Consider the following 25,178-nt stretch of genomic DNA (forward strand, 5'->3'; position numbering starts at 1 on the left):
CCCATCCGGAGGGGCTGAGACGGTGCTGGAGATGCAGGGGATGTAACAGGATGGCAGCACAAGCCAAATGAGTGTCAACTTTGTGTTACAAACTTTATTTGTTTTGACACTCAGGAACGTTGAGGGTGCTGTTTACAGTGAAAATGGCATTATTATGTGTGATATTAGGCCAAAACTAAACAGATATGGACAAATGGAAACAATAACAGAATTTTAAATGAAAATTATGTAATTATTGTATTAAAAAACAAAACAACACAGTGCTGGGATTATATTATCCTTGTGTTCCCTCACTCGCTCATCCCAGTGAAATAAATTACTGCTACTGCTGAGTGCGCAAAAAGAATCAGTAGGCCTATACACTCTCTTGTATAGGAGTAAGTTATGGGCCGGTTTGCACAGTAGTTAATGGCTTATCACACAGTACATAATTCAAGTATTTTTTTGTAGCTTTGTATTTACCATCATTGTGTTTCTCTGATCCAGTCACAACAGTGTTTGTGCAACTCCTAAGAGTAAATGAACAGGTACAGCTTACTCACATGATTGGCGAAAAAAAAAAAAAATCATGATTTGTAAATATACATATTGTTTTACTGAAATGTAAAATGTGATTTTGTGGTTCTCTCTCAAAAACAGGGGCAGATTTTTCCCAGAAAATTGTAGGCACTTTTTAACATTTTAGAAAACGTAACAACTTTATATTTTAGTAAAACAAATATTAATGTAGAAATCATTTTACATAAATGTCAATTACTTGCATACATGATACCTTGTTTTATAACTTTGCTGAAGGCGGCATCGTGTCATAGAAGGGGGCGTGGCTTCGTCAAGGGGGAAAATATAATCTTTTGGGAAACACAATTTTCCACTCTTTTTAGCCATTTTCTGGTGGAATATGGACTTATTTACCACACACAAATAAAGTCAAATGTTAATCTGGTCCATATGGATGTTTTATCACAGCAGATTATTCAGGAGAAGTGAAAAAACGTCAGTCGTAGCTAGTGCTAGTTAGCCGTTAGCATTAGCACAATGCTAACATGAAGCATTGTGTTAGTATTCTCCATTATTTATGTATTCATGGGCTGTTAAGTGACTTTTCTCCTCCCCATGTCTTTGTATCTTTATTTAGCACACAACTATGTTCATAATTCAGCATTTGTTAGAGTAGTTTTTGAATAATTAGAGAAAGTTTCCATTTTTCTCCAAATTATTTTCCCCCTTAACTGTTTTCAAACATGGGGTGATGCCGCCTGTATTTATACTTTTTGCCCCGTTACTGGTTGAAGATGTGGAACATGTTGAAAAGGCCAATGACTCTAACCAAACCGATGGATAAGTTGGTTTTACATAGATGGCAATTTGTGTTTCAAAATAATGTAAATACGTCAATTTACAACAACAAAAAAGTGTTGGAGGCGCAAAAATAAACATTTTAAAACGCCTTTTTTACATCCACAAAACACCATCCCAGGTATGGTTTTGATGAAGGATATGACAAAGCATGATAATAATGTTAAAAAAAATAGAGTACGATAGGCCCTTCAAAAGCTCAATAACCTGATTATATATTAAATAATTTACTGTCATAGTGAATAAGTGGGAGCCCGAAACATGAAGCTGCCCCGTATTACATGCCATAAACAAAGGAAGTTACAGCACATCTCAAACACAATATCAGGCATTGATCCATAGACTTTTAGGAAATTCTCTGTACAGGTTCCCCATGAGGCTCTATGTTACAAATGTATTCACATCGCTGACCACAAACGACACACTCACCCACATATACAGTGCCCTCCGCAAACACCGGCATCCCTCACTTATGCAGTTATTGGTAAAAGGGAACTCTGACCTCAACATAGTACAATACATAGTAATGCTATCACGAAGAAGAAGCTAACAGGCTAACGGGCAAAGCTAACTGCGGGCTAGAACCACTTTAAACGGTATTTAATTTCGACCAAAACAATTTGATATCTACTGATCTCTTTGTTTGTACTTTCATAGAAATGCTGTTATTTGTGGAAGGCACAGTATCGCAAGGAAAAATGTAGTTCAAGAAATGCCCTAAATTGACCAAAGCCAATATAACCAGCAAGAAATAATGTTAATATTATATTTGTATATAAAGATTCAGGCGGTAATAAAGGCTTTTGCGACCGCCACGCTCTCGTCCCGGCCTTGCTCTCTGGCCTAAATATATATTTTTTATGCATACAGACCAGCTGAATGCTATTTACAATGTGCAAATGTAAACCTATTTTTACTTGTTTTGAACATTCTGGTAATCTTGGGTCATCTTACCAAGTCTTTGGTTGAAAGTGCTCGCATACTTTTTGCTTTCAGTCACTGGCACCGAGCCTGGTCATCCATGAAGACAACAACGTGGCCAGGAAGGTCCAAATAATGAGCCACTTGTCCAGATGACTTTTTGAAAACTTTGCCACTTCCGATTACAAAATAAAGGAATCCTGTCATTCATAATTTCTTAAGCGGAACATATTTTTGTTCCTTCACAATCTTTTTGGCACTTGAAGGCATGTCATGTCAAAATTACCAAGACATGACGACTTTATATAAGCTAAAGGAGAGCATTTGTGCTTAAATCAGTCCTTTGCTAAAGCCACACTGCGGAACATTCCAGGTTCTATGTTGCAACTAAACTATTGCAAACCCCACATGTTTAAACAAAAAATGTCTCGGTGTCATTTTGCTGCTCAGCGAGACACTGAGGGACAACTCTTTTTGCAGTGGGTTTTCTAAATAAAGCACTTACAAAAGGACCAATTACATTTAAACCTCATGTTTGACTACCTGATCCTGTGGTGACCCTGTCCCCGCAAAGGAGAGGTAGTAAAGAGGCCTGTGTAGATATTTTTTTAAAAATAAAAGCAATAATGATTGTATGCTTGTATTCTATTGTTACGCAGTATGGCTTCAAGTATTTTCCTCTTAGAACCATTTTATTAAAATGAGGTAACTATATTTGTTGGTTTGTTTGAACTTTACCACAGAGATGGCACATAATAGTCATTTTTTATTGGCTTTGGTCTGTTTCCATACATGAAAAAACCTGAAAATGAGCTTGAAAAATGTGGACGGTTTTTAACCAAAATGAGTGAGTGTGTCGTCCAAAACCCGCTCCACTTGCGTCACAATTACAAATAAAAGACAATAAATAAATCTTTAAAACATCGAGCTGAAGCAAACCAAGAAACCAAGAGATGCTACATTGAGAAAATAAAAATACCTTTTGGAAAATAAGATCGGAGAAAAGCATAAAAGATGTAACAGCGAAAAAAATAAAGCGGGTATAAACTGAAGGCCAAAAGGAAAAGCGTTTTTCTTTTTCTTTGTTTTCAAATCAGGCAGCGGCCAACGAAGCTTTGAAACCACACAAACCAGGTCAGTGCAATGTTCAGATGGAGGCTGGAAGGTTGTTTAGAAATTATACAACATACGCGAAGAGAAGAGAGACTGAATGTTCACTACTCGTTCGTGCAGTTATTACTCCCGGATGTAGGGGGCACTGTTTGGAAAATATGCAACCAAATCAGCAAAGGCCAGGGAAAGTCGCATACTCCCTTGGGATGAACTTTCTGTAAACTGATTGTTGGAAACCAAAACAATCCACTGTTAGTTACCGTAGTTGTTAATAACAAAGTTTAAGTTCCTGGTAAATAAAGGTAGATGAGTTTATCGTAAAGCTAATGGCTAACATTAATATGATCCATTATAAATATTAACTAATAGCTATGCCTATTCAGCCTGTTTTTCTTCTTCACTACGCATATTTGGTGTGTCTTATACTCCAGAGCGACTTATAGTCCAGAAAAAACGGTAGGTAGTTAGTTATAATTAGCTTTATCTAATCTTTTACGTCATGCTAGCATTTAGCTTCAAGACAAACTCACCTGCCTTTATAAACACAAACGTCTTCTCTGGTGAAGCATATGTCCTACATCAGTGGTTCCCAAAGTAGGGTCCGGGGCCCTTTCTTTGCTACATTACTACTAATACTACTTTAAACCTGTATTGAACCTATAGTCATCGTCAAATGTTGAATTTCTCCATTGCGAGATCAATAAAGGCCTATCTTTTAAAGCAGTACTAAGTAACTTATTTACCTTAATAAATCCTTTCCGTAGTCCCTGTGGGGGTAATACAAGTGTTTATGGGATGATTGGGGGGTCTTTCATCTCCCCCTGGTGTCTCTGGCCAGAAAACCATGTTTGCAACTTGACTGCCACCGGTCCGGAGAAAGCAATACACACTAATGTAATCACGAAGAAGAAGCTAACATGCTAACGGGCAAAGCTAACTGCGGGCTAGCGTCACTTTAAACAGTATTTACAGCCAAGTTTGAGTGAAACAAAATATTTCTATTGTATAATTGGATGCACAGTAACCCTCTCTCCCTTCGCCTTTCCTGTCAGCGTAGAATTTACTCTCCAAGACAATTAATACATTTAAAAATCGTAACTTGCTACTACACCTGCAGTTGCGCTTATGGCCTCTAGGGGGAAGAGTTACTTAGTACTGCTTTAATGTAATTTTAGTCGATTCAAATATTAAGGCATTCCTTTGAAATTAGTCAATATATTATTATTGGGGGGGCCAAGAAATAATTTTGGATGGCTAACGGGGCTTCGATGCTCCGAACTTGGCTGTCCTACATCAAGGCAGGCAGAGGGTGATGATCGTCGACCACGTAATCTTTAAAAATATATTCATTCGGACAAAATGCAAGCTAATTTCCGTGAAAAATCAGTGGGCAGGAAGTACTGGTGCTCGTAAGTTTAGAGTAGCAGGAATAGCGTTGTCCAATAGGCTTATATACAGTATTTGAGGAAACAGTAGTTGGAAAAGTTGGAGTCTCGTCTTGTGAGATCCTCAAAGTCTAATCATATCTGTCTGGCTTTGGCCTCTTTTCAACAGGTTCTTATTCCAGCTGCCACATTTACCTGTGCAGTAAACAATGGACATTCTAAATAATCTCTTGAAATGACTTCCCTCCTCCTCCATCTGAACTCAACGCTTCAACGCAAACCTCGACATAGTGACACCTTACACAAAACTACGCCTCTTCTCGGCGACAGGCTCAGTCATTGCACCTCGAAGCAACAAAAACCGGGAACAAAAAACAAAATATTAAACGCATTTAGAAAGTGTTTTTTTTTTTTTTTTTTCAAGTGGGCGTTAAATCCTTCCAATAGTCTGTACTTATATCTCTTCAGAGGTCCTCCATTTGCAGCGGAGAATAAATAACATTGTAATAAATATTAGGAGAGGGATTCGTGGTCCAAAGTGTCTGAGGCGGGTCTTTGAAAACGGGAGTCTGACATCAGCGTTTTGTTTTGTTCATAGTTTTGGTGACTCCCTTTTTATGTCCCGCCCTCACACGAGCTGCTGTCCAGTGAATTTGTCCCTTTGTCCCAATCAGGAAGAAAGAACAGTCCGGCGGGAGGCAGCGGTTATCAGCTGTCCATGCTGCAGCACTCTGATACAAAAACACACACAGACATGTTTTACGGAGAATAACTGCATTAAATGTATATATGTTTACTTTTCTTTGCTGATTACTGTAAAAGAAACCTACGTTGGTATTTGTAAGTTTACTAAAGATAATGGATATCAGCATTTTTATTCTATTTGGGAATACCTTTATAACACTGTGTTGTTTGCAATCCCCACAAGGCACATTTTCTATTCAAACTATATAGAAAATGTAAACCTCACCCCCAGATTAAAGACCAGTGTGCAAAATACCCGTCAATACCCTGGGGGGGGGGGTCCTAGGCCTTTATCAATTTCGGCTTTGAAATGACCGCTCTGCCGTGGCTACAGTGACTGATAAGAGGGGCAAAATGGGACACTTGACAGCTATGGAAGGGCATCATCAGTCACATTGTTCAGAACTCATGGATGGCCTGGAAAAGTTCACGCAGAAAAACAAACCACTGCAGTAGCTGATTGATGATAATGTCGGGTCTGGCACCGTGATGACGTTAGTTGGATATGTGGTTTTTCCCCAATTTTTCCAACATTTTCAATTTCCCCCTCGTGTAAAAAACCTACGATGCCAGTAGTAACTAAACCTTTTTTTTTCCCTCGATACCAGGCTGGTATCATTTAACAGTACCCAGCCCTAATAATGAATTTCATCTGTAGCGCATCGTTGACGTGTGTCGGATAAATGCGGTCGTTCAGATACGTATCGGATGTAGAACCACATATCCAAGTGGCCTGGGTCGCATTTAAAAACATCAGTTCTGTTTCGTTCAGACCGTCATGAAAAGATCAGATACAGGTCGCATAGAGTGAACAAAAAAAGTCTGAACGCAGCCTTTCATATCTTGGTGCTGCTGCTTTTCATTTCAACAACACACCATGTGGGGCAGGGGTAGGCAAGTTTGCTCGGTGGAAGGCAGGTTTTCTTCATCGTCAAAAGACCAAGGGCCGGACCCTCCAATTGAAGCTTTGGACTTTCTACATATGCAAGTGTTGCACATCATATACGGTGGGAAAATGTTCATCTTAAATTAGATCAATTACTTAAAATCGCTTGAATAAATTTGAGTCGGATTGAACTAATCTAAAATCAGATAAAAACGATTATGCCAATCGAACAAATAGAAATCCCACTGGAAATCAGACAAATTAACTTTTACTGTAAAAATTTGTACTTGTTCCATTGGCAAAAATAGGTTTTTATTTGCTCTAAGGCCAGACCAAATCTACTCAAACTTTAGATTTAATCTCTTAATTCAAGTAGATTTAAGTCATTTCTTTCTTTAGATGATTATTCTTTTAGGAATATGGCCTAAAAAGGTGCTCTGCTAAGACATTTTAAGGAATTGACAGTATTTTTCACATTTCTAGAGTTCTTTAACAGGCATTATATCTCCGATTTGGGTCATAATATTTCTCAAAATCATTTTGAGGGCCAGAGTTTGATGATGGAGGGCCGGTTTTGGCCCCCGGGCCTGACGTTGCCTACCCCTGATGTAGGGGGTCATTAACCAAGTGTTTGCTCATGGGCAATCAGATTTCTAATGGTGAATTGTGATGCAACATGCTCACAAATGGCTATATGCTTTGTTCCAGCTCACACTACCCGTCTTGTTAAATGACCCCCTTAGTGTAATATAGCTTTTCTAAGCAAGAAATAGAGCTGGGAAGGGGGTACTCTGGCCCTACGCAGTCCCGACCCTTACCAGAAAGCACGGTTCACTTTGGGCAGTGGAAACATCACAAAACCAGCCCACTATATAGAATCAAGGACAGTGCAATGTGTCGTACCGCTGAGGCCTTCTGCTTCGGGGAGGTCCATGAAGGGCGCGGGACCCCAGACCCGGACCGTGCCATCGTCCGAGGCGCTGGCCAAGAGTCCGGGCACCACGGGGTTCCAGCTGACGCAGTTCACCGTGCGGGTGTGGCCCGTCAGCTCGGCGATCGGCAACTCGCTGCGCCGGTGCCACACGTACACTTTGTGGTCTGAAATTCACACAGGAAACACCGAAAATAAATTAAAGGTATTGAAATATAGGAAATAGAGACGCTTTGGAGTGAATTAAAAAGTCAATTTCACATCGTATTTCTCTCTACCTGCAGTCAAGCAAAACACACCCCAAAAGTACTTCCTTCTTTCTTTTAGATAGTGTAGGATTAGCATTGTTTACCATTTTACTTTTCATAACTTCGATTACTAAAGTAAGTGTCCGTGCCTTCGCTGCCGCTGGCGATGAAGTCTTCATTGTGTCCCCCGAAGCAGGAGTGGATGGTGTAGAAGCCCTGGGTCACGCCTTGGTACTTTCTGACCAACACCCGGTCCTGAAGATCCCAGAGGTGAACTCCCTGAAAACGCAAAACGACCAGGAGAAAATTATTGACAGGTAAGAAACAAAAGCACAAAACTGGCAAGTGAGTTATTTGGCTTTACTGATCTGGCGCAATTGAAGGTTTTTGGTGATGTAACAATATTAATCTGCCAGTGTGGAGAGATCAGTACGCGCTCAGTTGTTTTCGGTTTATTGCAGATCTATACTCAAGCAGTGGCACATGCTGTTTTGCTGCAACGCACTCCTACTGCAGATTTGACTGATTCATTGAATTCAAATTATTGACTACCCCCAAAGAGAGGTATGGAAGAGACCTGGTCATGTAGAATGGACCGTTGTGTGTGAAAAGAGTTTCAGTAAGAGTTAAAGTAAAAAAAAGAAGACAATGGTAATACCGGCTACGACAGTCCAGGGGCCGAAAGTAAAAACCCAATGTCTCCAAGTCCCAGTGTTGTTCATGATAGTCGTCCTAATATGAGGATTGGGGCACATTTGGAGGAATTGTTTTCAGCATTTTTAGGGCACTTTCCCTAATTTCTGTTTTAACAATGTCTCATAATCATCTATGCTGGAGAGCCAGATTTTTTCTCCCGGGCCTGACGTTTGCTATTCCTGATCTATTACAAGCAGTTTAGACAGTGGCTTGTGGACACAGACAGAGAGAACAGGCATCTCTTCATTTTGTTCATAACAAGGAAAATAATTGTTCATGAGCCAAGCATTTCAACAGCTGAAGTTATCAGTCCAATGAGTCAAACCAGCTGGACTTTCTTGACATAAAAGACAAAATTTCGACACAAACCACAAAGCTTCTTCGAGGCCTGTTTGGTGACAGTGTTCCACATGGATTTATTACGATACTGGACAAGATGTAGTAGACAAGTAGTAGGCGGTGACACGTTATATTGCATAAGAGACACAGTAACAAACACGGTAACAAAGCAAACACTACAGCTGAAAAACAACTACTACACAGCCTTGAAGAAGCTACATTTGTGGGGAAACGTCCTAGATGTTTTATCTGAATGTTTTATCTCCATCATTTGATAAGAGATCGAGATGGCATGAACATGTACAGAGGAGGCAGAATACATGGGTAGAAGTCTGACCTGAGTTGCGACATTGAGCAGCGCTAATCTTCCATTTTTCGAAACGGTGAACGACATGATGGGATGGTCCTCTTGCACTCTGAAACAAATAACGAATATCCACCATTTAAGTAGTTAGTTCAATGCAATTCACAAAAAAAGCCCTCTCAATGGCTCTGGGGCCACGATGCCCCTGAAAAAAAGATGCTGGAATTAAATCTCAGTAGGGGTAAGTTTAAACGAGGGGTCACAAAGGCTTTGCAGAAGCTTGATGAGTACAATTTGGTTAATGTCTTTGGCATTGTGTTTTTCCACCACAAAATCACATGGTTAGAGAAGAGTCTTGCCCAAGGACAACTGCAGCAGGAATCAAACTAAACTTAACCTCTTACCACCCGCCTTAACAGAGTGCATTTTCTCCAGTTCCGCTTCACCCAAATCTAAAAGCTTCTGGACTGGAGCTTACATTTGAATTACGAGTCTCATTTGAAAGCTAAGACCTACAAAACTTTTTTTGTTGTGTTGTCGCCCTTATGTTGTCACATTTTTTAAAAGTTTTTTTCCCTGTGTCTTTATCCCTTTTTGGGCGCTTTTTTTTCTTGTGTTTTTGATGTTTTTAAGATGCTTTTTTGTCACTTTTTTCCCCCTTTTTTGTCGATTTTTTGTTGTGTTTTTGTCACTTTTTTGTTGATTTTTTTTCTTTTTTTTGTCACTTTTTTGTTGTGTTTTTGTCACTTTTTTGTTGATTTTTTTTCCTCTTTGTCACTTTTTAGTTGTGTTTTTGTCACTTTTTTGTTGATTTTGTTTTCCCTTTTCGGTCCCTTTTTTGTTGATTTTTTTTCCTTTTTTTGTCACTTTTTAGTTGTGTTTTTGTCACTTTTTTGTTGATTTTGTTTTCCCTTTTCGGTCCCTTTTTTGTTGATTTTTTTTCCTTTTTTTGTCCCTTTTTTGTTGTGTTTTTGTAACCTTTTTGTTGATTTTTTTTTTCCCTTTTTTGTCCCTTATTTGTTGACTTTTTTTCCTTTTTTGTTGCATTTTTGTCACTTTTTTGCTGCATTTTCTTGATTTTTTAAATGTGTGATTGTTGCTTTATTACCTCTATTTTGACGCTTTTTACAAGAAGCTTTTAGATTTGGTTAATGCCAGACTCGTTTCCGGTGGAGGTTAAGAGGTTAAGAGCTGACAAAGCTGAGAAATAGCTTGTGTTTTCATATTATTACAGAATACTGGTGCCTCACATATTTCTGTCGGTGAGGTCCTCGAAGTTGTACCCCCGGATTCGTTGGTGCGTGTCTGAAGCCAAAACCGTCCTGCCGTCGCTCAAACACCACAGACACTGCACCCTCACGCCCTCCCACGAATCCAACAGATTTCCATCCAGGTCCTGAGAGAGAGCGAGAGATCGAGAAAGAGGATACACTTTTAACTAATACAGATGACACATTCACTTCATGCATGTAGCCATTGTAGACGTATGAACATCCCCATAACCCCATGAGTCTGATACTCACACACTGGTAGAACTGGCCGCGCTGTCCCCCGGTGACGAAGCGCTTGCCGTCCGGGTTCCACGACACACTGGTCAGACTGTCCTCATGCGACTGCGACATTTTGGTCCGCAACTCGCCGGTCTACACAAGGGAGGGACGGGACAGTTCGAACTTTATAAGAATGAACATCGACCAGCTGCCCAAGCAAGACAAAGAGTTTGTGAAAGGTTTTTCTTTTCTGTGGAGTGAGCAGTTCCCTCCAGTGGCATTGAAGGATGGGTCGAATACAGAAAGCAGATTTCCCCAGATATTATGTTGACTGCCCAATATACAATAGGGTTTAGTGCGATAGCTTTTACAACATAAACTCTAGTAACAGTTTATAAAATTATATCCGAAGAGCGTGGGCAAGAAAAGATGTACTCCAAATGTTTCTCAAGTGGCTTTGTGAAACATGGAAGAAGGGGGCTGTTTCTACACACTAGAGATCTGCTAAATGTGGTGCAAATGTGGAGCTAACCCGAACATGGCTGCGCTGACAAGAATAAATGTATTCACAAAACATTTACAGAGCCTTCCTCATTATTTGTTCATCATTTATAACTACAAAAATAATGAGTAACGCTATTGCTTAAAAAAACGTCATTCTTCTCAGAATTGTCACAGGAATAAACTGTATTATCTGTATTATACTGTAAATCTTTTGGAGTTGGAGTCGCCCCAAGCCACTAGGGGTTGGTATTGGTAAGAAGAAAGATATTTAATAAAACTCTAGATCGGACATGACGCTCGTTGACATGGCAAATGTGACGGCCATCTTGTGACTGACTGGCGAGGCTAACCGCTATTAGATGTATACAAATATAAAAACAGGAGCAACATTTTCATTGATTCAACGATGTGATTGGTTGTACTACTTCATGGTCTAGGTCAGGGACGTGCACAGATAGAGCCCAGGTGGTGCTCAAGCACCTGCCCCTCTGCCCTGTGCCCTTTAAGTGCCCTTCTCCAGACCAGTTTTTTTTTTTTTTTGAAGTATTATTTATTTTATTGTTCTTAGATATTTGCCCTATTAAGCCAACATGTGCTGAAAATACAGTTTTAATGTTCAACAACTTCAAATCGCGCTTCATTCCTCCTCTGCTTCTCGAGCCGCGGCGGCGCTGATGCTCCTGATCACAGAAGGGCAGCTGTTGTCCCCGTGTCTCCCCCTGTTTAAGAAGATGGTACAGCCCATCTCTGTGAGACGCGGGGCTAAAGTAAACTGAGTAAATTTGATAACTTTCTGAACGAGCCAGCGCGACATGACTGGATTATTAAGGGGAAAGGAAACAAAAGGGCCGTCGGGGCGAGACTGTCAGTGCTGCGCGTGTCGAGACCGTCCGGATAAAGTCCGCGGTAAGAAGTCAGTCACTTTAGCGGTTCTGTTTGTCGCGCTATAAAATGTTCTGAAAATGAGCTGTATTATTCAGACTAAGTCAGGGCTGAGCGTAGACCAGGGTCAGAGCAGTGTGAGCTGAGGAGACAGCGGGCAGAGGAGGAGAGAGAAGGTGAGGAGGTGCCTGCGTTCTGGACACTGTGCCTCTGTGGGAGGAGCAGGAACATGAACAGCCCAGGATTATTGTTATTTAACATATTTCTGACATGGACAAAAATATCCATGTCATGATATTGACAAACCAGATGTTTTAAGTGAAATAAATAAAATAAATAAAATGTAAATATAAGCATTTATTTCATGACCATTATTTTCATCATTGAAAAATACCTCAGAATTGTACAAACAAACATCTATGAGGCTCACCCCGCCTAAGAAATGGCTGTAAACTTTACGGGGAGTGGGTGCGTCTCCAGCCCGTCTCCATGGAGATGTGACTAAAGGCAGTAGAATTTGAGATTTAAACAGGTTAGTTTCACGTCCAAATCCATTCTTTTATCACACACTGCAGTAGCAGCATTTTCTGTGTTCGAGCTGGTCATGTTACGCAGTGTGCCTTTAAGTGCAAAGCCTTGTGATAGTTCTACATTGTCCTTTAAAGTCTATGTAGTTTACTATTAGGTCCACAGAGTTGGACATTTTTTGTTGCTGTGTTAATCAATGGTCTGTTAGTGTCACAAATTATAGAAAAAACACGGGGGGGGGGTTGTGCCCTTTTGTCTTGGTTGAGCACCTGCCCCTCAAAATGTCTGTGCACGCCACTGGTCTAGGTATCTCCGTCAGCATGTAATTTTGTTGAAATGTCTTGTTTGTTTTTTTGGTTTTTTTGCGTTGTTAAAGCGTATTAGCATTGTTTTCTCCATTCATTCCCAGGGTTCAGGGGTTAGCATTCCGGTGGTTAGCATTCATTTCATCACTGACCCATGTTCAATAAATATTCGTCATGTAGTGTTAAAAAGTACAGAAATACTGTTTTAAAGTAGGAAACAAACGTAGTATTTGATATAAATAGAAGTGAATGATATGAAGTGTTGGACAGATGAAAATCCATGAACAAATGCAGCTTAAGTCTATGCCTCCTGTGCAACTGATATAAAATGTGGATAAACGGCAATAACTTTATTTTCTTGCCAGATATGACATAAGGCCAGTCACAATTATCAAACAGTCATGAAATAACTAAAAATAGATAAAAACAGTATCAAGGAAATAAGTGGTGCTTCCCATTTGATCACATGGATCACACAAGGGCCACAAGATGGCCGCAAGAATTGCCAATCGTTCCAATGTATTACTATAGCCATGTTCTTTCTAGAGCTTTATTATTGTGCTTTCTCGCCCATTGTTTCTAAAGAAGTTGTGTGTGTGTTACCACGGAAACTAAAGCAGCATTTCACAGGGTGCTTATAAATAATTAACAAATGATAAGTACAGTTTGTAAATGTTAAATAAATTATGAAGCATCAGTTTGTAGATATTCTAAAGTGTAAACTACAATCTTTTATAGCCCAATTCATTGCAGAATCCGAAACCAAAGCATAAACATCATTAAAAGCAATAATTTGTCGATTGCATTGCCACAAGAGCCTGGCAATAAATACAAGAAAGGCTTATGAGGCTAAATGCTTTCACGCTGTGTATAAAATAGTGAGTGCTTCGTGGATGAAGTGTGGACAGATGGGCCACCATAGTCACATGACAGCTGGTCGTTCTAAAGAGCTGGACACAGGCAGGCTTTGTTTTTGTGGGAACTAGGAAGAATCAACACTGAGTAACCGCAGATACGAGCTTGTTCCTCCATCGTAAGACGGGGCAAATTTAGAGGAGAAACAAAACATGACTGTTCGCACCCTGGGGCGTAACGCTGCAGGTAAAGGTGAATAATGCACAGGTTGTTAAAGCCCTGAGATCGTGCGAGAGGGAGAGGAAACATTTCCGTAAACAAATTAGAAACAGAGTGCTTCAAGTTCTTTGTAGTGCAGTTAAAAACATCCAAACACATGATAATAATGCAACAAAAACAACAAAAATGCCGCTGCTTGAGAACAGGAGAAATCGGGTACAGCAGCTTTAATGCTAGTTCAGCTCATTGTGTTTAAATAAGGGATAAATGCCTCGTCACCTGTACGTTCCACAGCCACAGCTCAGAACAGTCGTCTGGCCCGCAGGCGATCAGGTAAACATCGTCAGGGCTCCAGGACAGATACGACACTCCGTACGCATGGCCCTCCAGCGTCTTCAGCATCTTCACACTGTGGCTCTCCTGGAAAATAATTTTGTTTCACACATTTTACATTCGCAGAAGCATGCCCAGCTTTCATTTTTATCAAGTTGTTGCTATTATTTTTCAGATTTGGAATCAGGACATTTAACAGGAGTAACTAGCCGGATCTAAACTAGGTCTACAAAAGGACTGAACCAGGACTAAACTGTGACTAGTGTAATCTAGAAAGAGGAATACAACAAAGGAGATTATACAATTAAAGAACATGTATATTAAATAGAACAAAACTAGAATGACGGTGGAACTAGGTTTGTAGGTGCTACAGTTTGAGAAACACTCGCCAGATATCTGTTTTTTGGGTGTAGTTTCTTTCATAGCCGTCCCATAGTCATAGTCTCAACAATAGTGATCCAAACCAGGATTTTAGTTGAAATTGTTCACTACTTCTCAAGGATAGTGGCTCAGTTGGTTAGAGCAGTGGTTTTCAAACTCTCGAAGGATCACCTTTTAAAATGTTTGGACTATATCATGTCAAAAAAGGGTAAAATAGACCTAAATTGAACTCAATTATGTCTAAATTGAGCATGCATAAAACAAAAAAACCCCAAACTTAAGTTCATATACATGTATGATTTAGTAATGCATTTGCAGTATCTCTAATTGAAATGTAGTCTAAAAGTCTAAAACTGCAGAAGAAGCCCAAGGAACAGCAGAAGGACAAGTATCACAAATGCAACAAATGCAGTGGTTCAAATTCTGGCACTGACTTGAGCACCTCATCCACCTCGCTTTATATGAATATGTGTGTGTGAAGAGTGGTGGTTGCAGGGGCCGATTGCGCAGATTAATGACAAACAGGGCAGCTGTGTGGCTACATATGTGGCTTCCCAATGGAGTGTGGAGTCAATGAATAATAACTACTGAATACATAGCTGCGCTTTCAGAACTTGACAAGTCAAGTGCAAAGCAGGTATAAGCCCTTCCTGAGGCTTCAAAGTTTAAGGGCCCGCCTGGCGCAACAACAGCATTTCTCAAGGAAAAATAAGAATCTTGCCAGTGCTTTCGCCGGTAACCTGAGGGCATCACTGAGAGACAAAAAGGGGTCGGCTGAGGCGCGGTGTGCTACAAACAACTCTGACTACAACGACTTCCTCTTTGCCCTCCTCTTCTTTAAATTAACACTGCATGCAGCCTCACGCATCTTATCAAGCGCTCACAGGACAAACTCCCACTGTGAGTTAAACACACAGAATGTCTGCTCACCAGGTCGACCTGCCACACGATGACAGTGGTGTCTTTGGAGCCTGTGGCCAGCTTTGTGCCGTCGTTGGAGAATTTACAGAACCAGACTTCATTACAGTGCTCTGTGAGGATCTGCTGAGTGTAACACGGGAACTGCTTGCTGCAAAAACAAAAACAACACACATTCAAAACGTCAAGCACCTGGTAAATGACTCTTAATGCTTTTAAATTTAAAGTATTTTAGACCATGGCCATGTATCCACACTTTCATTTGATCGGTAAAACTAATAGGAAAGTAATGCAAAAATGTACTATAGACCAGAATCCAGTCCAGTCGGAATCCTTACCGGCTGCAGGTGTGGTCCAGGAGCAGAGACACAGAGTCCAGTCCGCAGTCCAGCCCAGAGTCCAGCTTGGTGTTGTGGTACAGACAGCGCTCTCTCTGCAGCTCCACGGCCTGTTTCAGCAGCGTCTGGAGCCGGCGAGGGGGCAACATCACTGACGGAGGCAGGTACGCTGGGGATGCAAAGAGATCTGAGGGTTTTTATTTAGATTTAGTGCTTTTGTATTACATCGATGAGTGAACATTGAGCAGTGGGATTAACAGATAAGGGTGGATTGCTATAAAAGTGTATGAGAGTGTCTGGACTGAAATGAGTTGAGAATGTGTCGCCACTCATCCGTAAAGCTTTAGACCACTTTTAAATCACATCTAAAACAGTGGTTTTAGAGGGTAATTTATCAAGGCGGGTGCTAAATGCTAAGTGCTAAATTTTGTTGCCATTTTGCACTTGATTTACCATTTGATGTTGCCTGTATTACAGTTTACCCCAAATCTGATATGTAAATGAGACAATGATGCGTGAGTAAAAAATACAGCTCTGTTGCTGATCCACATTTGCTCGTGCCACTTGCTTTGCACACGAGCAGACGCTTGGTAAATTAGAGTCTCGCTGTAGTCTCTTGTTGTATTTGCATCCCATTTGTTTTCTTTGTTTTACATCTATCATCTGCCGAAGGATTACAGATGGATAGTTGTATCTTTGCTATTATCTAGCACAGGGGTCCCCAAATAAATCGTCTCGTCTTTACTTATCTATTCTATTTACTTAGCAGAGCTGATCAATGAATCAGTCATTTTGCCATTTTATTTCAATGTTATTAATATTGTTGATATAATTGTTAATTCAGCCTGAGATATTAAGTATATAGAGAGGATGGAAAGGCTTTGGGGTCCAGAGTCAAGCGTCTGGAGGTCCGGATCTGGACACCTGATCTACCATATTTAAATCGCAAACGTTGCAGATGTTCATTAATACGCCCTATTTACACTTGCCAGTGTTTCACTCAATGTCTAGATGTCCAAACTACGGAGCATCCTCATGGCAGATTTTATTCGTTTTTTTATTCATTAATTAAGGTATTATAGGCCGTGCTTAATTTGAACACATTCCCCCAATTCTCAGTTTTTAAGGGTAAAGGATCCGGGAAATATTTAGGAGGATCCGGCAAAAAATGTATCTGATATAATGCTGTTTAATGAGAGTGTTCCGGCAAATGTTTTGGCCTGTTCCCTGAATCATCACATCAGACCAAAAGTGTTGAAAATACTGATTATAGGACTTTGAAATCTATTTTAAGAATGATACATTTTAGTTATACAGATTATACAAGCCTTCAAGGTAGCCAAATATGTTTGAAAAACTAAATAAAGCTTTATATAGGACCTCTATTGATTTTCTGCCGAATCCAACACTCAAAACATAAAAAAAAAAAAAAAAATCAGGCATAGATGCACTGAGCATGTGTTAGCACTTGTAAGTTTCAATATTGTCATTTCTCTTTCTTCTTCAAACTCACTCTGTAGTTTGTCCAGGAGTTTGGTCCGAGACGCGGTGCCCTTTCCCTCCCAGTCTGCTTTGGCCCGGAGGTCTTCAGCATGACTGCACATCAGGTACCTGTAAGCACACCACAGTTCACCACTGGGGTCTCTCCTTGGATTATGTTTGACAGATAAACCAGGTCCAGCCCAGGACTTAAGCAGGACTAAACTAGGACGGAGCACCTCTGATAGACAGTGATCAGAGCAGAGCAGGAGGTGATAACAGATTGTAAACTACAGTGTGTAAATATTGATAAAAAGAGACAAAATAACTGAACTGATCTGCAGTGATTGTAAAGTAAAAAAGAGGCAGATATCATAAGACTGATCTTCTCTTCTGCTCCTTTTCAAACTGCATTGACTTGGCAGTTTTGAAATGAATAAATAAAATACAATAAATGAAAAATGACCCCAGCAAGAATAGCGACAGCCTGTGCCAATGTGGATTCTATCAATACACATGTAAAACTAAACCAGGGCTAACTCTGGTCTAAACCAGAACTAAATCAGACGGATACAGGACTAACCCAGGTTTCATACTGACCGATGCAGATCAAACACTAAACCAGGCTTAAACCAAGTACTATTTTCCGCTATATTTTTCCGCACACATTTACTTGAGGACTCTGTGTTCTCTCGCTGCCTGATATTCGCCGCAGCAACAGCTGCCATGATGCAGAGAGAGCTGCGTTTTGTAGTACTAACCTGTTATTTTATTGTTCTTTTGTACTCCCCCTGTATTACTCAGCGCTCTTCAGCAAAACGTGACTCATATTGGTCACACTCAATGGCTTACTACTATTTTCCACAGGATTTCTCAAAACAGTCGCCCCCGCTGCACCAACACCGCAGCCTTTTATTTACAATAGTGTGATAGGAGGTGATACAGCGGAGATTATCACGTTTTCAAGAGTTGTTCTGATGCCCGTTTCCCCCCCAATCCGGTACGAAACTTAGGCTGCCAATTTCAATACCAGCCCAAAAAAAATACAGCTAAAAAAAACAAATAATAAAATAGTGAGGCGACTGACCCGCTCAGTATGTGTATCCGCTCTGTGTTGTACTTGAGCGGAGTGAGTTCCGCCCTGAGCACCTGCAGAGCCTCCAGCACCTTCCCGTCCTCCAGGTACTCTAGGTACTTCTGCTGCAGCAACAGGAACTTCATTCTCTGCCAAAGAAAATATACCATTTAAAACAACAAGGCCGGTTTAACAATGGGGAGGATTTATATCATGAGGTCCAAATGTTTTGAAAGAAAGCATCGTAAACGCATTGTAAATTTCTGTAACATTTTAGATTAGATTAGCCCGCAGATTCCATGTGTTGGTACAGGTAACCAGATAAGTGTTACATTTTAAGTGCAAGCTTTAATTAAGGTGTACAACATGTAGGTGTACATGTAACAAAGGGGTACAAGGTGTAACAAAGAGGTAATAAAGAGGTACTTTAGATCAGTGGTACCTTTTTTGTCTCGCACGCCCCTTGATTCGATCATTTATACTCCGATTACCCCCTACCTCTTGCCAATAATCTTACAAAGTGACCAACTAACTAACATTATTCAGTATTTAATAGTGCTAAATTACACTCAAAATCAAACCTTTAACTGAAAAACGTAATTAAATTCACAAAGCACGGAAACCATGCTGAAGACTCTTCATTTGTCACATTCACTTGCACACGGTCTCAGTAAACACTATGGGAAACTAGCAAAGACCAGGGGATTATTCAGATATCCTTTGTTTTTTTGGACGATTCCTCGCAATGGGACTTTTCGCTGGAAATGCAAGATGCAGTGGGGAAACTGACGCGTGTTTATGGAGTTTCAATGAGGCTAAACAGACGTAAGGACGCGATGCTCCTCAATGGGTGAGTCAATGTTTACACCACGGTTCATATCTGTCCGGCCTGTTAACTTTAGCAAGACATAAGCGACTTGTTTTCTCAGGGTAAACGCATTGTTAGGTAATAGTCTGCTGTTTTAAATACGTTATGTAGCTGTTTACCGTTTATAGAGTAAACTTTTGCCTTGTTATAGATCTGATGCTCTGTCAATAAGAATCTGCATTCAGTATGCGATTAAAATATATACATATCCAACACAAACGTGGTGTGCAACAGCCCCACCTAGAGTTTACATCACCAGCCGCCAATGGTAGTTACACATTAGTCATTTTCGGCAATTTATGAAACTAGTATTTTTTAAAGCTAGCACATCTGTATATGGCCGAAACACCTGCAACTACACGTTGTACACCTTTGTTACACCTAGTACACCTCTATTACACATTGTATACAGTTGTCACACAACTCCTTTATTAAACCTTGCACTTGTTATGTGTTATTACCTGAACTTACATGTATAATTACTTTCTTGTTCCCTGTACAAACACACGGAACTCGCAGGCTATAATCTAAAGAGCTACCTACATTTCTTTGAAAACTCAGCCTCATTTGAGATATTTTGGATTTTTCAGCTGCTTCCTCGTCTTTCTAACACATTCTGACAACTACAGTATAATCACAATCCCAATACGTTGGCAAACATACAATACACAAAACAAACATAAAGAATTTGAATGTGGACTGATTTTAATACGATGATAATCTCTTACCACAATGGCGCTGGGAGAATGCATCAGTGCTTTTAGCTCATTCAAGTCACTCTCAGCCTGTAAGGAAAAGAAAGAAGGAAAGAAAGAGGAATGAATAATGATAATATGTTTTTGCTTTGAATCGGCCAAACCACACAACCCTATATTTTGGCCTAACTGTCATCACTGGAATTGCTATGTTTTGTAATATTATTATAGTTGTTGTTTTATTGTGTCCCTCTGTCTCTTTGGACCCCGAGTCCGTAGTAAAGTAAAATTGAATTAATCCCATCAGAAAGAGCTGTCTGGTGCAAGGTGAGACAGAAAAATCTATAAATAACATTACAAAAGTCACGACATTGACCTATAAATTTTCCAGCTAAGGCCTGCTGTGGGATGGTCGGTCTCATAGTGTGCTTTTAGTAGTGTTTAATTTCCTGCATATTACATGTAAGTGTCTCACCTTGTCCCACTCTCCCTCCATGACGTGGTTCCGAAACTTTGTGGCTGAAGGATGCTCCAGTCGGCAGCCAGACTCCTGCATCAAGAGGTCCACCGTCTGACTGTCAAGGGAGAAAGAAAATCGAGTGTAAGAGTATTTTCGAAATGGAAACATTCAATCAAATTCTAGAAAAAATGTCCCAAAATTAGAAAAAAAAAAGAGCAAGATGTTCTAGTGGTTCTCAACTCGTATACTTATAATACAAATATTAGGCAGTTTGACTCTGATTTGATGGTGTAAGCTTTAATCTTTCTTGACCCTGACTATCACTATTAACACAATTACTTGACCGTCAGTTTTTAGGCCATAGACTGTGAAAAACATGGACGTTGCATCGCTATTAGCTGCTGAAATGAAGCCTAAAAGGAAATGAGTGCAGGCTTACGGAAGTTCTTTGCTGTAATGGACTTGAACACAGGCTTGTCATTCTTACCGCCATGTGTTTGTCTGAACATGCACAACATTATCGTGTTTTTGTTATTTCTGCACTATGCCAAAGAGCTGGCTCCAAAAAAACAGCCAAAATTGCTAGCATGAATGAGCTTCAGTAAGCCCACACTGAACGTTACAGGGGAGGTTACCTTAACTTAGTCTATAACAATTCTACAGTCTATGGTTTTGGGAAAGGCCCACGACCCACTGAAAATGGGCGAGTCCCAACTTTTCCACATCATACTGCAGCATCAGAATGAGAGCTATTTTCATTGCTATTGTCAGAGAAGGGTTTCACAAACTAGGAATTTTCTTTGGTGCAACATGAAACACAGACAAGCATAATGTTACAAGATAATTATAAGAATAACACGAAAGCCATACACATCTTAAGTCCCAATAATAAATACTTATAAAAAATAATGATGAAATAATCATTCTTAAACGGTGTCGTGCTAACAATAACACTAGCCAATTTCCAAACATTTGAAGATAAACTGTGAATGCATAAAGTAAAACCAGTGCATGCGTTTACGATGCGTTCCATCCCTTTATGAAAGTCCAGTCCTAACCTTTGCGTCTCCTCTGCAGTGTCCTGGCTCTACACCACTTTAGATAATGTAATTTACCAACGAGTGAAAATAACAGCACTGCAGAAACATTGGCCAAGTCTAGCAAAGTTTTGCTGATGTTTTAGAAGGTTAGAATCAGATTGATAAATAACTCATAAGATGTTTTATTTTTCAGGTTTTAGTCCTATATTTTTATTGCAGTATAAAGCTTTGAAAAGCTTATGAACTCAGGCTTGTAAAACACAATATAAATATAATCCATTATTATCATTATGATAGTTTGAGAACCACAGATTAAGACAGTAAAATATTCTGTGCTAGCAACAAAAAGTGCCGTCTATATGGCAGAATCGGCAAACATGAGATGGTCCTTTTTATTTCAGGAGCTGACAATAAGGTTTTAAGCATTTAAAGGTCACTCACTGTTTAAACCATTGCTTTTGTGGAACTGACCACCGATCTGTGGCCCTTCACCGCTAATAAGCTTCAATATGCGGCCTCCATGAAAAAAAGTTCACCCCTGCTCTGTGGGGTCTTAAAGCTGGGGTACCTGATTTTTCCAGTTCAAACTGTTTTGGCCCAAATTCATTTCTAGCTCTTACAATCCCTCCCGCACATCAGAATTGTTCAAAAATCACAAATAGATCTCGCAACCATGGTTCAGTAGCTGTCTAGCACCTGGTGATTTTACAATGCATTAGCGTAATAAGGTACAGGGCTCATTTCACTTTGGCCAATTAGCCAAATGCTCCAAAAGTGCTCCATGATTACGGTGCATTTAGGGGCCGGGTGTGACCCAGGGTGGTTAGCTGTAATTAGCATGCTAGCTTGTTTAGCTTTGATACAAACAAACCAGACAGGATAAGCGCTTGAATGGAGTTGCAGCTAAAAATAGGGATTACACAGAAAGGCTTTCATATGGATCATTATGAGGACACGCAGGGGAGGGACCATGACTCCTTCTACACGTGATCTGTTATTACAAATACAAGGCAGGACCAAAGCAGGACTAAACCAAAGACTAAAACCAGGAAAATCAAAGCCAGAATGCAAACTTGTTTCTACGTGGGTTCCATTGTAAGTTCTACATAATGTGCTTTAACATCAGGACTATACTTAACTTTCAAAGGTCTATGACATATCCGCTGAGGTATTTAACACAATGCAAATCACAAACAAGACTGTCTGCACTGAACTTAGTTAGATTTAATAATGCAGGTGCACAGTTTCTAAGGTTGAGGGTAGGGCTGCGCTTACTCATGTGATAATCATTGCTTTTTCTATAGGCTACTATAGGCTTGTACAGTGAGTAGATATTTTTAATATTTTTTTCACTTGGTTGGGTGAATAAACTAAAAAAAAAAGCTAATCACAATTTGTCGTATAGCTTTTATTATCTATAAATCCTATGTACATTCGACCTACTAATAAAAGATCATTAGTTGCTGACAAAGCCTCTTGAGGTGAAAGGCGGAGCATCCTCAACACTAAAATAATACGACTGAGAGCTTAACTTTATCTATGATTCAATCAAATAATTATGGCTTCACTAATTTATTAACATAGGCAACGAGAAATAAAAACAATAAAGCCTTCCACTCCAGCAACATCAAACACAAATTGATTTCACATTTTATTCCTAGGTGACTCAACACAGGGCCTGGGTGGGTCAGGGTTTTGCCTGGAGCTCCCTCTGCAGGCAGCAGTGGGGAAACGCGTCTGGTAATGGTGTATGAGAAGATAGTTTTGTGTTTCATCCTCATGAGATCGGAGCCGAAAAACACTTCAGCAGCGTAAGACCCGAGTCAACTGAAAACTGCAGGACTGGACGATTGGATTTTGATATTTTCTCCAACCTCAATAACATTGTCATTGCTCTTTACAGTGGTTTTATGAAATCATGGTGGGGGAAAAAAGCTACAGTTTGGTCTTTGGGTCATAAATATAAACAGCGTGAAGCAGCAGAAGGCTCCAGTGTGATGGATGAGAGTTATAAGTCATGTGACAGTGACTGAGTAACATCGCACTGAATCAACTGAAGTAAAACGTGACTGCAACAAGGAGTCCAGCATTTAGTCCCGGTGCCACAAAAAGACTACACCACAACCAGCAAACCAGGACACCATATATAACTGACTCAATGATCAATTCTGCATAATAACGACGTTGGAATAACAGAACTGATCACAGATAAAAGCGCGGTTTCAACTCTCTGTGCAGCAAAACAGACAACACCCTGGCCCACTGCTAATTTGTCTTTTCAAAATGCTTCACTCTGTTGCCAGCAGAGGATGTGAGACTCCTAGACTCCCAAGTATTTAAAAGGCAAGTGAAAGACAACATGTTTCTGGTACAAATCCAATAACAAGATTGTCAAGATACTACAAAAAAAGAACGACAGGCTACACTAAACCAACCGTAGAAACAACACTGAAGGTAGTGGACAAATGAAACAACAAAATCAAAGCAAGCTGTGATACGTATTCATCTATTCCCTACACAGAGGCAAGTGGTTCCATGGACTTTCTGATTGGATACACGGGCCCTGAAGGATCTGTACACAATGTTTTTTCCAGCACACTAGTGGGATTTGTTTTGATCCTCCTTCTATTTATTCAAAAATCAAGACTTTTGTGGTGAAAAACAGCATCTATGTCTATCTCTTTGTTTACATTATGCTCCATGAAAGCTGTAAAATGAGCTTCTTAACCGGTCCTTATGAAGAATTAGGATGGTACAAACGCAAATGCAATGGAACAAATCTAGTAAAGAGCCTTGAAGAGCCAGAACGGGTCAACATAACAACAACTTCACGTCAGACGGCGTTTTGTAACCGTGGATAAATCAACAACATTACAACTGTCGATACCTTTGAGCGTGTTTACTCCATTTCTGGGAACACAGAGAGGTCCTGTTTATCTTACATAGGCCTACCCTGCCTGTAACTACACAGCCGTAACGCCAAGGACACGGCTCCCACTCCACCAGCCCAAACATGGAAACATATGACAACAGGACTCCGGAGCCTATGTCCCAATGTCAACCCAATGACCCCAGCAGCAGCCGCCGTGCCCTCCCCTGACCCCCTTCCTCCCCCCCACCTCCACACTCTCTCACTGGGGGGGGGGGGACTTACTTGAGCCCGAGATCGTGCAAATGTTGCCCTATGAGCCGAATGACATCCTCCTCGGACTGCGACAAACGCTTCTTCTTCTTCCCCGATGAGCTGACGTCGAGCTGGGGGCTGCCGTTGCCGTCGTCCGCTGTCACTCCATTGTTGTTGTTGTTGCCTACAGAGTTGCCATTGTTGTTGGTGTTGTTGGTGGCGGCGGCGGCGGCGGCGGTGGAGACGGAGACGGGCAGCGGGAGTCCATTGGTCACCTCTTCCTCTGCCCCGGTCGAGTCGCCGTTCGTCGGGGCTCCGTTGCGACATGACAGCTCGGTCTGCGGTCGCTCCTGTCCCGCCGCCGCCGCCGCCGCCGTTGTTGTTGTTGCTGTTCCGTTCGCCTGCATTTTCACCCTGTGGATCGTGTGTCGCGCTTAGGAAAAGGGAGAAGAAGAAGAAGAGGAGCGGACTCGGCCTGACCCAGATGCAGCCGAGCGAGAGCGCTTCCACTGCGGGCCAAGTCTCGCCGGTGTTTATCGCCCGCTTTTACGACACGAACCGCGGGGGGGTGAAAAGCGGAGGCCGGGGTTTTATTCCGTGCGTCGCATTTTGTCTGGTTTTGCGGGCTGGGTGCGCTGTCAGGGCCCGTTTCGGACGCGTAGAAGTTGCAGTATCGCGCTTGTTATTGTTGCGCTCTCAGACAGCTGCACAGCCTTGTTATGGACATACGCAGTGACGTCAGCGGAAATTCCTTCACGTCC

General features: G+C 40.8%; 1 protein-coding gene across 2 annotated transcripts; it reads right to left on the minus strand.

Moving 5' to 3' along the window:
* Positions 1 to 4,784: 4,784 nt before the first annotated feature.
* Positions 4,785 to 25,178, minus strand: wdr26a (WD repeat domain 26a). 2 transcript variants are annotated; one of them, XM_079561333.1, is made up of 14 exons: positions 24,448 to 25,178; positions 20,269 to 20,368; positions 19,827 to 19,883; positions 18,243 to 18,379; positions 17,190 to 17,287; positions 15,677 to 15,863; positions 15,351 to 15,489; positions 13,986 to 14,126; positions 10,447 to 10,566; positions 10,174 to 10,319; positions 8,957 to 9,035; positions 7,734 to 7,863; positions 7,309 to 7,503; positions 4,785 to 5,506 (listed from the first exon to the last, which is right to left on the minus strand). In XM_079561333.1, exons 1-14 carry the CDS (start codon positions 24,822 to 24,824, stop codon positions 5,484 to 5,486), a joined length of 1,929 nt encoding a protein of 642 aa, XP_079417459.1. In that variant the 5' UTR covers positions 24,825 to 25,178; the 3' UTR covers positions 4,785 to 5,483. The 2 variants fall into 2 exon arrangements, with proteins under 2 accessions (XP_079417459.1, XP_079417460.1); XM_079561334.1 differs by having other exon boundaries at positions 15,677 to 15,845; positions 24,448 to 25,177.

This window comes from Gobius niger, assembly GCF_951799975.1.
Source record: "Gobius niger genome assembly, chromosome: 8".
Lineage (NCBI taxonomy): Eukaryota > Metazoa > Chordata > Actinopteri > Gobiiformes > Gobiidae > Gobius > Gobius niger.